The sequence below is a fragment of the Vitis vinifera genome, chromosome 5 (genome assembly GCF_030704535.1).
Source record: "Vitis vinifera cultivar Pinot Noir 40024 chromosome 5, ASM3070453v1".
Taxonomy (NCBI): domain Eukaryota; kingdom Viridiplantae; phylum Streptophyta; class Magnoliopsida; order Vitales; family Vitaceae; genus Vitis; species Vitis vinifera.
Genome location: NC_081809.1, coordinates 17,808,567 through 17,822,072, shown reverse-complemented (window position 1 = coordinate 17,822,072; position 13,506 = coordinate 17,808,567). Strand labels below are relative to the sequence as shown.

The following is a 13,506-nucleotide window of genomic DNA, read 5'->3' as shown; positions in this document are numbered from 1 at the left end:
AGGTTTCCGATATGGGATCTTTGATAATATTAAAAGGAACTTTGCATGGTGGGGAATTAAACGTGTGACTTATGGTTAAACAAAACGAATGACACACCACCATATGCTACGCAGTTGTTTGATTAATAATTTGGTAAATATCTATTTATTTGTTTTTAAAATTTTTATCATATAAAACTAAGGGTCTCCAACGGGCCGGGCCGAACCTCCCGGCCCGGAGGAGTAAGGCCCATAGCCCAACCCGGGGCTGGCCACTGAGCTCTTTGACTGGTCAACGGGCCGAGCCGGGCCGTTGGTATATCTAAGGCCCGTGGGCCCTCAAGCTGAGCGGGCCGGCTGCCCAGCGGGCCGGCTGGCGGGCTACCCGGGCGGGCCGGATGGGCGGGCTTGGGTAAAAATTAAAATAGTTTTAAGTTTTGAAGGGAAGGGGATAAAGGAGCTAGCCACCAACTAAGGTAGCCCTTTTTTGTGTAACTATTTTGCATTAGTTATATATATATTAGAAATATTGTATGATTTTTGAAAAAAAATAAAAGTGAGCTGGCTGTTCAACGATCACATGACCGTTGAACATGTCTGCCACTCATAATTCAATATTATGACCGTTGAACGGTCTTGAAATTTAAAAAAAAATAAATAAATAAATCCTAATATTTAAATCCCTATAAATATTAAATACCCTCAATTTTTTTCTATTCTCTCAACTCTTAAGCTCTCTCCCATTCCACAATATTTCCGATTATTGCATTTTGTCTCAAATTATTCAATATTATTGGTGGTGAAAAACAAGCATTGGCGGTTCAAAGAGTTCAAATTTGAAGGAATTTCTACTTCGGTTCTCCAATTTAGTAACATACTTTACCTTTACTTTTATTTATTTGTTACATTTTAATTTTACATTTATTATTTTTAGCATAATATTTTATCAATAATTATAATTATGGCAAGTGGTTCTTGTTCTTCATTTAATGCATGTGATAGCAAAAAATTTACTTCAAATATATGGAATTTTTTTGATAGAATAGAAATAAATTTAGAAATAAAATAAAAGCAAAATGTAAAATTTGTAACAAACTTCTTAGTGGTGGCTCAAATGCAAGTACAAGTCATTTAAAAAGGCATCATGAAAATTGTAAAACTAAAAATAATGTAGATATTAGAAATTATATGCAATTAGGTAAAGATGAAAGTGGAAATTTAAAAACATTTTCTTAGGATGAATCTTATTGTCGTAAAAAAATGATTGGTTATATAATAAGAGCAAAACAACCTTTCAATTTCATGGAAACTCATGATTTTACGGGAACAATGCAACGAGCTGTTAATCCTCAGTTTCAAGGTTGCTCTAGAATTACAGTTAAAAGAATTCTTATAAAAAATTTTGAAACACAGGAAAACCAAGCAACTAAAATTAATCATAATAAATATTTATCGTTGTACAAGTATTATAAATTTCTAAAGAACCATTTTGTATATTCTACATTAAAGGATAATAAGTACACCCTATTAAAAAATAAATGCATCATATCAATATCGTGACTCATTTGTCCTAATTTGGAAAATAAGCAAATGCTTAGAAATTAAGTATATTCTTTAAAAAAATAAGTACATTCTTGTGAAAAATGAATAAATTATATATATATATATATATATATATATTAATGGTTTATCATAAAAGTACTAGTGAACTTTTAATTATTTGTATCAATATAAACAAATACATCCTTCAAAAAATAAGCATATTATAAAAAATAAAAATAAAAACATCTCTTATAAATAAGCAGATCCTTTTGAAAATTAATTATTTTTCTTTAAAAAACTACATTATATATACATTAATTTTTTTTTACCATAAATTGTTTATAAACTTTCACTTATTTGTAATAATATAAATAAGTACATCCTTCCAAAAAACAATTACATTTTGAAAAAAAGTACATTTCCTAGAAAAATAAGTGTATCAAAAAATAAATTTATTGTTAAGAAGAATAATTTCATTATACATTATTTAGAAAAATATGTACATTAATGTTTTAAATTAAGATTATATTTCCTATGTTTTGACTATTAAAATAACATCATTGAATTAATATGGTCTATCCATTTATTACATTAACAAAATCAAAGCAAACTAAGATTATATTTTAATAATTAATATATTGCAATATCATGACAATATATTATACAATATTAATCGAACAATTTTAAATAAAATTTTCAAAATAATTAATTAGTTGTAACCTATAAAGAGTCGAACAATTAGGACTTATAGCTTTTCTAAATTGCATCCACAATAATTTAACACTAATCACATTAATTAATTATATACAAAAATTCTAAAAATAAATAGGCTCCTTAACATAATACTTATAAAAATAAAAATAAAAATTAAACATTGATTTACCATGAATTTTTGAAAAAATAATTAATTTTGTATGGAATAATATATGATTTACTATGGAGTTTTCCAAATATTTTAATTGTTTCCTTCTTTCAAGAAAATTTTATATTTCCTTCAACTATTGTATAAAATAATATATGTTTTAGTAGTTCTACTATATCCATCTTTTACTAAATTCACAATATTCTTCTAATGTTATTATCTTGTGAAAAAAGGACTATTGTATGAAATGCTCAAATTCTTTCTTTCAAAAGAATTATACTCAGCTCTAGCTTTTTAGTTGTCCACTTACTCTACATTTCAAATATTGGATTAAAAAACTATTAATCTTTGATAATTTGGGACAAATGTATCTATGAATAGACATCCCTTGATAGTCTAATTGTGTTCCATATCATATGTTACATATTTTTCAACTAAAATTTGATTTTGCTAAAAAATTTCCTTTCCTTTCATAATCAAATATCAGATACTGATTTGTAAACACAAAAATAAGATGAGACAATGAGAAATCCAACACTAACACCCATTGTTTTAAAAACCAGACTGGACCGGTTCTTTACAGGCCAGTCAAATCCTTGATAGTCTAATTGTGTTCCATATCATATGTTACATATTTTTCAACTAAAAATTGATTTTGCTAAAAATTTCCTTTATTGATTTGTAAACACAAAAATAAGATGAGACAATGAGAAATCCAACACTAACAACCATTGTTTTAGAAACCGGACTAGACCGTCCGGTTATTCACGGGCCGGTCAAGGTCAAAACCTAAATGGGTTTTTACTCATCTAAAATTTACTTCAGGCAGAAGACCTTTAGGCATAGAGATGCCTATCTGCTGGCCCAGATCCTTTCACTCCCAGCCCCGTTAGCTCATTCCCAAGGTTTGCAGATATAGATACCACATAAGTGGTTTATGGGATCTTTGATAATAATAAAAGGAGCTTTGCATGGTGGGGAATTGAACGTGTGACTTATGGTTAAACAAAATGAAGGACACACCACCATGCTACGCAGTTGTTTGATTAATAATTTGGTAAATATCTATTTATCTGTTTTTAAATTTTTTATCATATTAAACATTTAAACAAATATAAATATTTTTACCTACTATTATTTTTATAATAATTATTAATTATAAACATGAAAACAATATAAATTAATCAATATAATAATTTTAAAATTTTAAAATAACAAAATACATAGATATATAATTAAATTAAATATTATAATTTTCTTTTCATCTTATATATATTTTCATATTTAAATATTATACATATTTTATTTAATAAAATTTAATATATTGATACATTTATATTTATATTATCATTTAATTTCACATAAAAAATTAAAATATTATTAAAAAATTTAATAATATATATATATATATATATATAAATTATTTTAAATTTTATTAAAATATAAATTATATATTTATAATGTCACTAGTTTGATCATAATTCAACCACCGATCCAACCAATAAACTGTAAATCAACAATGTTTTCGATTTAATACTCAATTTGATTCTAAAAATATTGCTAACAACTGATCAAAGTTTTTTATTGTTGAAATTCAACATTAGGTTAGAAGAATAACCATAACTCAAAAGTCCAATTATTGGTGTTGAATATTAGGTCGAAAGCATATTCAAAAAACCACATTCAAATGCAATTTTTTTTATATTTGGTTGATATCGCATGTTTCCAAACTCATAAAAAACTAAGGATGAAAATATCGATTATAATAGATATATTGACAACCTGATTTCAAGCATCATAGAAATACTGAAAAAACAAAACCTCCAAAAATGATAGAAAAATTAATATTACATATATTGAAGTTGTTTTAATTTTAACAAACAAATTAATATGGGTACTTTACCAATAAGTCATCTTTCTTACCAACAAGCCATCTTTAACAAAATATATGAAATGTTTGTAATTATTTTTTATCAACAAGCCATTTTTATCAACTTGATAAGTTTCTATAAATTTTTTAATAATATGTACTTTACACGTGTAATTTTATTAGTGGGGTTAAAGTGGGTAGTACCCTAAAATGAAGAGAGAGTAGGTACCGAAGAAGAACCCCTCACTCTATAATAATTCATTCTTCAACCACCACCCTTCCAGCTGGCACTGACATCACCCTAACTAAGATGCGATCCCATCTGCAGCAACGCGTGCTCACTGTTTCATTATGCAACTACGTTAATTTGGGATCTCCTTATCATGTACAAAATATTTTTAATTAAAAAAAAAATTAATTTCATTCACCTCTTTGGATTAAATATGTCTTAACTTTTTAAATTTGAAATTTCATTCAATATCTCTTTTATATATATATATATATATATTTTTTACTCATATTTTATTTTAATCAAAATAAAAAAGTACATAATAAGATTTTAAAACTATGGTAGATAAATGTATTTAGCTACAATTTGAGAGAAATTAATGAAATTAACCCTTTAAAAAAAATTTTAAGACCCTATTAGATTTCAAAAAAATTAAAGGCAAAATAAGAGAGAAGAAAAAAAAATGAAAGAAAATATAAAATACATATAAAGTTAATAAATTAAAATCTATTTTATTTAATTTTTTATTATATAAAGATTAAATAATTTTAAAATATATAAATTTTTGATAAATTTTAAATATATTTGATACTTTTCGTATTTTTATGGGACCTTTTACTTTTATTTTTCCTTCCTGTTGCTTCACACGAAAATCCAACATAACTTAATAGAGATGAGAATAATTTAGAAAGGTGGCAGAAGAAGAGAGCGAGTAGATGAGGATTTAAACAGACTCGCAACGGTTGGAGGAGATTTATATGGGGCGCTGCTTTTTAAAACCCACTGTCACCGATGACCAGCTGTAGTGCTCCACGTGGTGGACTGATCACACTCAAATCTGTCCTCCTCAGAAAGTCGTACTCAGTGCCCCCGGACGCTACCCACTCTTTTTTTTTTTCCTCTGTACACAACATTGACCCAAAGTCTTTCATCACCAAATTCTTGCAAAAAAAACAGCACAATCTACATTCACAATTCTGCAAAATCTCTTCTGAGTTCTAATTTTGGCAAAAGTTTCCTATGGCTTCCACAAGTTCTACTTCTACTTCTATTTCTACTTTCATCCCACAATGGAAGTATGATGTTTTCTTGAGTTTTAGAGGTGAAGACACCCGATTCAATTTCACCGATCACTTGTATGCAAATTTGATTCGAAGAGGTATTACTACCTTTAGAGATGATGATTCACTTAAGAGAGGGGAAGAGATTGCACCTGAACTCCTAAAAGCTATTGAAGAATCAAGGTTTGCCCTAATAGTTTTCTCGGAAAACTATGCTGGTTCCAGATGGTGTTTAGATGAGCTGGTGAAGATCATGAAGTGCAGGGAAGAAATGAAACAAACTGTGGTACCGATTTTCTACCATGTGGATCCATCCCATGTACGGCACCAGAAAGAAAGGTTCGGAGAGGCATTTTCCAATTACAAAGAAGATACAGAGGAGATGAAAGAGAAGGTGCGAAGTTGGAGGAGTGCATTGATAGAAGCAGCCAATATATCTGGAGTGCATGTGAAGAAGAATGGGTAACGCTTTATTAATTTGATATTTCCCTTCAACTTTCATTTATAAGTAGGCTCTCTTTTACTGGCATGGGAATCAGACATTTTTATGATTATAGAGTAATAGTTGAAGAGATTTGGAGGTCATTTATGATTATTGCAAGTCATGAAATATTCAAAGTATATCAAGAAAGTCGCTGAAGACCTGCAAACCCATGATATTATGAGACATGATGAGTACCTTGTGTCTACATTGGAAATTATAATGTTACACATAACATAGAGAGAGAGAGAGAGAGAGAGTTGCAAATGATATACAAGAGAGTGGGTCATTACAATATGATTTTGTTTGATATAAATTTGCTCCATGCTTAGCAGCCTATAAATGTTCCAAAAAAAAAAAAAAATTCAATTTGACAATGTCGCACAAGAAAACAAATTAAACAAGTACATATTTTATTTTCATTGTCTTGTATACTTGATACAATGAAAATGTCCTAAAAACGTAATTTAAGTTTTAAAACTTAATACTTTTGATATATTTTTTTTTTCACTATGATTCATTTCTCATGAAGAAGCTTAACGTGTAATCTTTTTTATATTTTTTTTATTAGCTATAACTTAATTAATCATCACATGTACTTTACAATTGACAGGTATGAGTCCGAGCATGTTAAAGAAATCGTCAACGATATATTCAAGAGATTGAATTGTAAAATGTTGGATGTTGGTGACAACTTGGTTGGTATGGATTTTCATGTAAATGAGATAATTCGGAAGCTATGTGTTGATCAATTGAATGATGTCCGTATCATTGGTATATGTGGAATAGGCGGAATGGGTAAGACGAGCATCGCCAAACTTGTATATAATACATTAACTCATGAATTTGAGTATATGAGCTTTCTTGAAAATGTTAGAGAAGTTGGCAATACTATGGGTTTGCATCATTTACAAAATCAACTTCTATGTGATCTACTACAAGTGGAGAGAAATCAAAATGTAAGCAATGTTGGCCAAGGAGCCAATATGATAAAAAATGTTCTCCAATGTAAAAGAGTTTTTATTGTTCTCGATGACATTGATGATTCAGATCAATTGGAATATTTACTCAGAAATCGTGATTGGCTTGGAAGAGGAAGCAGAGTCATCATAACAACTAGAAATAAACATTTGTTACATGAAATGGATGACGTATATGAGGTCGAGGAATTAAATTTTGAACAAGCTCGTGAGCTTTTTAGTCTCTTTGCTTTTAGACAAAATCTTCCCAAACAAGACTTCATCCACCTCTCGGATCGTGTAGTCTATTATTGTCATGGCCTTCCTTTAGCTCTAAAAGTCCTCGGTTCTCTCTTGTTTAACAAGACAATACTCCAATGGGAAAGTGAATTGTGTAAATTGGAAAGAGAACCTGAAGTGAAAATTCAAAATGTGCTTAAAGTAAGCTTTAACGGATTAGATTATACACAGAAGAAAATATTTCTTGATATTGCATGTTGTTTTAAAGGGGAAGACAAAGACTTTGTTTCAAGAATATTGGACGGTTGTAATTTGTATGCAGAGAGAGGAATAAAAGGCCTCTGTGATAAGTGTCTTATATCTCTTTCTAAAAATAAGATACTTATGCATGATTTGATACAAGAAATGGGATGGAACATTATTCGTAGTGAATCTCCTGGTGATCCTACAAAATGGAGCAGATTGTGGGATCCGAGTGATGTGTGTCGTGCATTTAGAATGGGGGTAACCATCAAACTCATGAACTTTCTTAAGCTTCATAAAAATATTTAAATTTGAGCAATATCATTTTTGTCTAAGTTACTTATCCATACAATTTTAGCTAGTTTTATCTCTTTTATGCTTGCCTAATCCTTTGTTATTGTCTGTAGGGGATGAAAAATGTTGAGGCAATATTCTTGGACTTGTCGAGATCGACACCACTACAAGTTAGTAAAAAGACTTTTGCAAAGATGAAACAACTTAGATTGCTCAAGATTTATTCAAGCGGTTATTGTGGTACTATGGAAAAGCAATTGAAAGTTATTCTTCCTAAAGATTTTCAATTCCCTGCACATGAGTTGAGATATCTTCATTGGGAAGGATACCCTTTGAAATCATTGCCGCCCAATTCTCTTGGAGAGAACCTTGTTGAACTCAACATGAAGGATAGCAACATAAAACAACTTAGGCACAGAAATGAGGTATAATTAGTATTTCATGATCATATTATTTTGTTTGAAATCAATTTTTTGTTCGCAAAAATTCATTTACTAAACCAAAATTCCTTTTGTCACAGCATTTGGAACGGTTGAAAATCTTAAATTTAATAGGATCAAAGCAACTCACTGAAATATCGAACTTCTCAAATATGCCAAATCTAGAGAAGTTAGAACTTGCACATTGTACGAGTTTGAATGTTGTTGATCCATCTATTGGAGATCTCAAGAAACTTACCGTGTTGAATTTGGGTGGGTGCAAAAACCTTAAGAGTTTACCAAGAAGCATTCAACTCTTGGACTCTCTTAAAATTATGAACTTGAGTTTATGCTCAAACTTGGAGGAATTTCCAGAGATGGAGAGAAGTCGTATGAAAGCTTTATATTGTCTTCGCCTTCATGGATGTGGTATTAAGGAATTACCCTCCTCAATAGAACATCTCACTGGACTTAAGGCGTTATTTATGTCAGACTGCAAAAACTTGAGGAGTCTTCCAAATAGCATTTGCAGGTTAAAGTCCCTTCATCACATCAAGCTCTCTGGTTGTTCAAATCTAGATACTTTTCCAGAAATCACGGAGGATATGAAATACTTAGGAGTTCTTGATTTAAGAGGAACTGGTATAAAAGAGCTACCATCATCACAAAATCTGAAAAGCCTCTGGCGTTTGGATATGAGCAATTGCCTTGTGACTCTTCCAGACAACATTTATAATTTGAGATCCCTTAAAGATCTGACACTACAAGGTTGTTGTTCAAACTTGGAGAAGTTTCCCAAGAATCCGGAAGGCTTCTGCTCCTTAGAACGACTAGATTTGAGTAACTGCAATCTAATGGTTAGCATACCTTCTGGCATCTCTCAACTTCGTAAGCTTCGTTACCTTGATATCAGTCACTGCAAGATGCTCCAAGACATTCCAGAGCTTCCATCGAGTCTGCGAGAAATAGATGCCCACCATTGCACGAAGCTGGAAATGTTATCAAGTCCATCATCTCTACTCTGGTCTTCCCTCCTCAAATGGTTCAATCCAACAAGTAATGAGGTACGATTTTTGTTTAATTACGACACTTAAAACTTTTCATCCACCCAGTAGTACTCCAATTACATATTAGCTTTGATTGTATATGCAGCACTTGAATTGCAAGGAAGGCAAGATGATTCTTATCCTAGGAAATGGTGGAATTCCAGGGTGGGTATTGCATCAGGAGATTGGAAGCCAAGTAAGAATAGAACCTCCTCTGAATTGGTACGAGGATGACCACTTTCTGGGATTTGCTTTCTTCACTCTTTTTCGTCACGAGAATGATTTTCTGCGTGAATCTCAATTTAGTCTGAGATTGCGCGGTGATCCGGATGAAGTTGTGGATGACCGCGTCATTTGGTTGCTGCGTTCATGCTACGGTAATTGTGATGCATTAGATCGATTGTTGGTGACTCTCTATCATAAGAATGCTATTCCAAGTAAGTACCACCGCAAACAACCATGGCACTTTCTGGCTGATTTTGTTGCTAGGTATGGTCCTCGGGCTACTCATATCAATATCAGGAGGTGCGGAGTTCAGCTGATATACACCCATGATTATCTACATGACAATGTGCCTATGTTGTTGGATCATCAAAAAGGCCATGATGATGCCGGGGTAAACCAAGCAGATGATCAGGAACCACACCCTAAAAGATTGAGAGCATCCAGTACTGATCTCAAGCTTTAAGCTCCATTGCCAGGTGCACTTGCTAGAAAAGTCCTCTTTATATTCCACCATCTCTCTATTTTAGTTGTTCATTCAAGCCCTCATGGACACTTATTGGTAAGCCATCTTCCTCCCCCTTCTTAATTACTTTAAGATATGTGCCAAGGGGTTCAAAGGGGTCGAAATTCTGTTGTGCTTCTTTCTTTTCTTTTCTATTTTATGATAAAATACAAATCCTTTAAAAGGTCTTTTCACTTCATCCTGAAAGGGTAATGTTGAGTTTGTTACGTCAACAAAAACTCTTATATCATTTATTGGGCTGGTGGAAGTCTGAATGAAAATACACGAATGAAAGAACACAAAAATAAAGATAATTCATGTATAAAGGTACACAAAGTTTTAGTATGATTCGATCAACCATATCTACACCTATAAATGAGAGATAACATTCCACCATACAATAAAAAAAAGATATTATAAATAGTAAAAACAGATGCAACGACTAGGTTACTAAACATCCATCATTTTCCAGTCTTTGTATCTATAATTTAAGCCGTGAGCACTCTTACTTCATTAGGTGTCTCTCACTCTTCCTCTCATCTCTATCTCCATCTCATATCATAACTTTTTTCCTCCTCATGACCTAAAATATTTAGAGAGATATTCCTACTAGGTTTCTTTATTCTATAAAGAATTTATTACAACCATATATGAATTTAGAAAATATTCTACATAATATTCTTTTCACAACAAGGAATATATGACAACTAGGAATTTGAGGCACTTCTCAATATAATTCATCTTAAATATTAGTCATTTTACAACTTTGAGTTTGGAAATCCGAACCTTAATGCCTAAAACTTGATTTCATTTTTTTTTTAAGATTAGCTAAACACTTAGTTTTAGAAACTCATATTTAGAATAAATTATAATTAAACTTAAATAGTGAAGAACATATGCATCCTATAACTCAAATTTGGAATGCATTCAATTTATTGTTGATTTTGATTTGAATATTTCAAGCATAGAGATTTTTCTTGTTTTTAATCATTTAAAAGCTCTACCTAGAATGTCTCCAAATGCATGGTGTCCTCACAGTTGTAATTGTAAGTTATCTTCATTTCTCCTTCAGCATGATGTATTCGTAACTAGCATCCTTTGATGTAGAATGAGACATGACAACTCCATACATGCCTAAGCAAGGAAAACTGAAATGTCATGTAATATCCTATATGGAAACCATGAATGTGAAAACTTTTCTAACAAAGTGAGGGTTGAAAGGGCAAAAAAATGCAAAATTAATAACACGTGTCAAAGAATTTCAATGGTCAAACAAATGAATTGAATTTGTGTCATTAGTTTTATTATATAGAATTTTTCAAGAAAGTTAAGTTTGTCTTACCTACCATTGGAATTAATAATTTTGATTTTTGAAAAGTAATTATATTTGTAAAAATGTTGATGTATGATTATTACTATTGAAAGATTTATTTTATTGAGAAATAAGAAATTTAATTTAGAAAAAAAAATACAATAGTTTGAAAAAAAAAATTATATTATAATAAAAATAATTTGTGTACAATTAAATATTTTTAAGGATGTGTATAAAAAATAATATTGAGAAAAAAAAAATGATAGTATAATAATAATAATAATAATAATAATAATAATAATAATGGGGGCGAACAGGCAATTGATCAGCAACATATGGTTGAAACACTTGATCAATGAAAACAGATTTGTTATACAGGCGAAAGACGAGCAGTAAAAGAAGCATTGGCATATTTCAAGCCTTTCAAGAAGGCCGAATGCATGTAACAAGCTACAACAGCCTCCGGAATTCCAAATGCATATGTGCTTTCTTGTTGCTGCTTGGGTGTCGGCTTTCGGGCCTGTTGTAAAACTGTGCGCACACTTTCATTTGCTTCGTCTTTCATTTTGGATCCTTTAAGAGGAAAAGCAACATGATCAGCTCTCTTCAACTCCCTGCAATTGACCTGCAAAAGAAGGCCACTACTGAAAAATTCCAAGCACCTACCCCACAGGAATTAGCAAGGAAAACCAAGCAACTAAAATTAATCATAATAAATATTTATCGTTGTACAAGTATTAAAATTTATAAAGAACCATTTTGCTCTAATTTCAAAGGATGACTACTCTCCTTCCAAGGTAATCGGTAATCCTATAAAAGAAAAGCAACGTATTCTGAGTAGGTTATATTACATGACAAGGGCAGTAATACATACATTGGACCTCTTCGTGTCAGATGCAGATACAAGGATTGATCAAAGTTACTTCAATCATGTTACAACAAAGTTCAGTGATCCTATTTGATGAAACTTTGAGAACACAAAGCAGTACCAGGGAAGCACTTGCCGTTAGAAGGTTCAAAGTTTTGGTCTACCCTATCCATATGCACAGAAATAGTTTGGATGTATTTTCAATATGGTGGATTTAAACACCCAACTGTTGGCCACTGTTTATGCGAGAATCTGGCTGAGACGTATATTTGCTCTTGGAAATGCATTCATGGCCAAGGGAAACAAAGGTCACTAACACTGGTCTATAACCATTAAATGTGAATTAAATTACACTTGCCTCTGGAGCAGAAAGAGCAGCATTCTGAAATGGAACAGGTGAACACAGAAGAGGAACATCCACACTTGTCAAGGAGGTCAAGAAAGATCTGGAAACAGCCATAAGAAATGAAGAACCACTGACAATAAAAGAGAACAGAGATACAGACAAAGAACCTAACTTACTAGAGAGATGTAGTTCTTCAGACATTAGCTAGGTATTTACCTATAATTTAGCATAAAGTCATATAAAGCATGCACATCCTTGTTTCCACTGAAAGACAGCAAAGACTGTGGACTGTTATCTACATCAGATATGGAACCAAGACATCGAGTCTGAATTGAAATGAGAATCACCAATGAGTGATAAATCACAAAGAACAACATCAGGAGAAGTAGGTATACTTCTGTAACTAAGGAGATTTTCATAATCAAATTTTGGAAAAGAAAAAAAAACAGCAATGGACATCACATCAAACATGAAGCTTTTTGCAACTGCTCTTTATATTTTGCCCTTGCTGCTCATAAATTTGTCATAAACTAGATGCCTAAGAAAATCCCATTGAGGCAACTGTAACAAGCGAGTAATCTAAGCAAGCATGGAAGTTCCACAAATGGCAGAGAAAGGCATCCCATGTTCTATTCCAGGCATAAGTTCAGCAAGGTGAAAGATAAAAGACTATCAAAATTAAAAGCATAGACAAAAACCTGGCCCAGCATATGTTTCTCAATCTCCGAGAGCTCAACCAGGTCTTCAGTAGTGACTTGTTCTACTTTAGAACGGCAAAGAGGCATAGAGAAACAAACATCCTAGTTTTCATAATATACAGACAAAAGAAAAAGTTAGAGTTCATTGGATTAAAAAAATATTACAAACATGGAAAAAAATATATGTAAAATCCAAAACAGAGATTAATTAGTTAAAATGGTTAGCACTGCAAGCCCTTAATATCATAATCTCAGAGGTCCAACATCCTGAAAAGAAGACAGCATATATGCCAGGCACAAATTCATAAGCGCATAAATAATTACATGGTT

General features: G+C 31.5%; 1 protein-coding gene across 1 annotated transcript; it reads left to right on the top strand.

Moving 5' to 3' along the window:
• The first annotated feature begins 5,321 nt into the window (after positions 1 to 5,321).
• Positions 5,322 to 10,202, top strand: LOC104879368 (disease resistance protein RUN1-like). Its single transcript, XM_059737085.1, has 5 exons — positions 5,322 to 6,005; positions 6,638 to 7,727; positions 7,874 to 8,185; positions 8,281 to 9,243; positions 9,332 to 10,202. The coding sequence occupies exons 1-5, from the start codon at positions 5,503 to 5,505 to the stop codon at positions 9,911 to 9,913; spliced, it is 3,450 nt and encodes a 1,149-aa protein (XP_059593068.1). The 5' UTR covers positions 5,322 to 5,502; the 3' UTR covers positions 9,914 to 10,202.
• The last annotated feature ends 3,304 nt before the right edge of the window (positions 10,203 to 13,506 follow it).

Coding starts and splice junctions, on each gene's coding strand:
- LOC104879368 (XM_059737085.1), top strand. CDS start 5,503: ATGGCTTCCACAAGTTCTACTTCTACTTCTATTTCTACTTTCATCCCA. Junction 6,006..6,637: donor GTGCATGTGAAGAAGAATGG/GTAACGCTTTAT, acceptor TACAATTGACAG/GTATGAGTCCGAGCATGTTA. Junction 9,244..9,331: donor TCAATCCAACAAGTAATGAG/GTACGATTTTTG, acceptor TTGTATATGCAG/CACTTGAATTGCAAGGAAGG.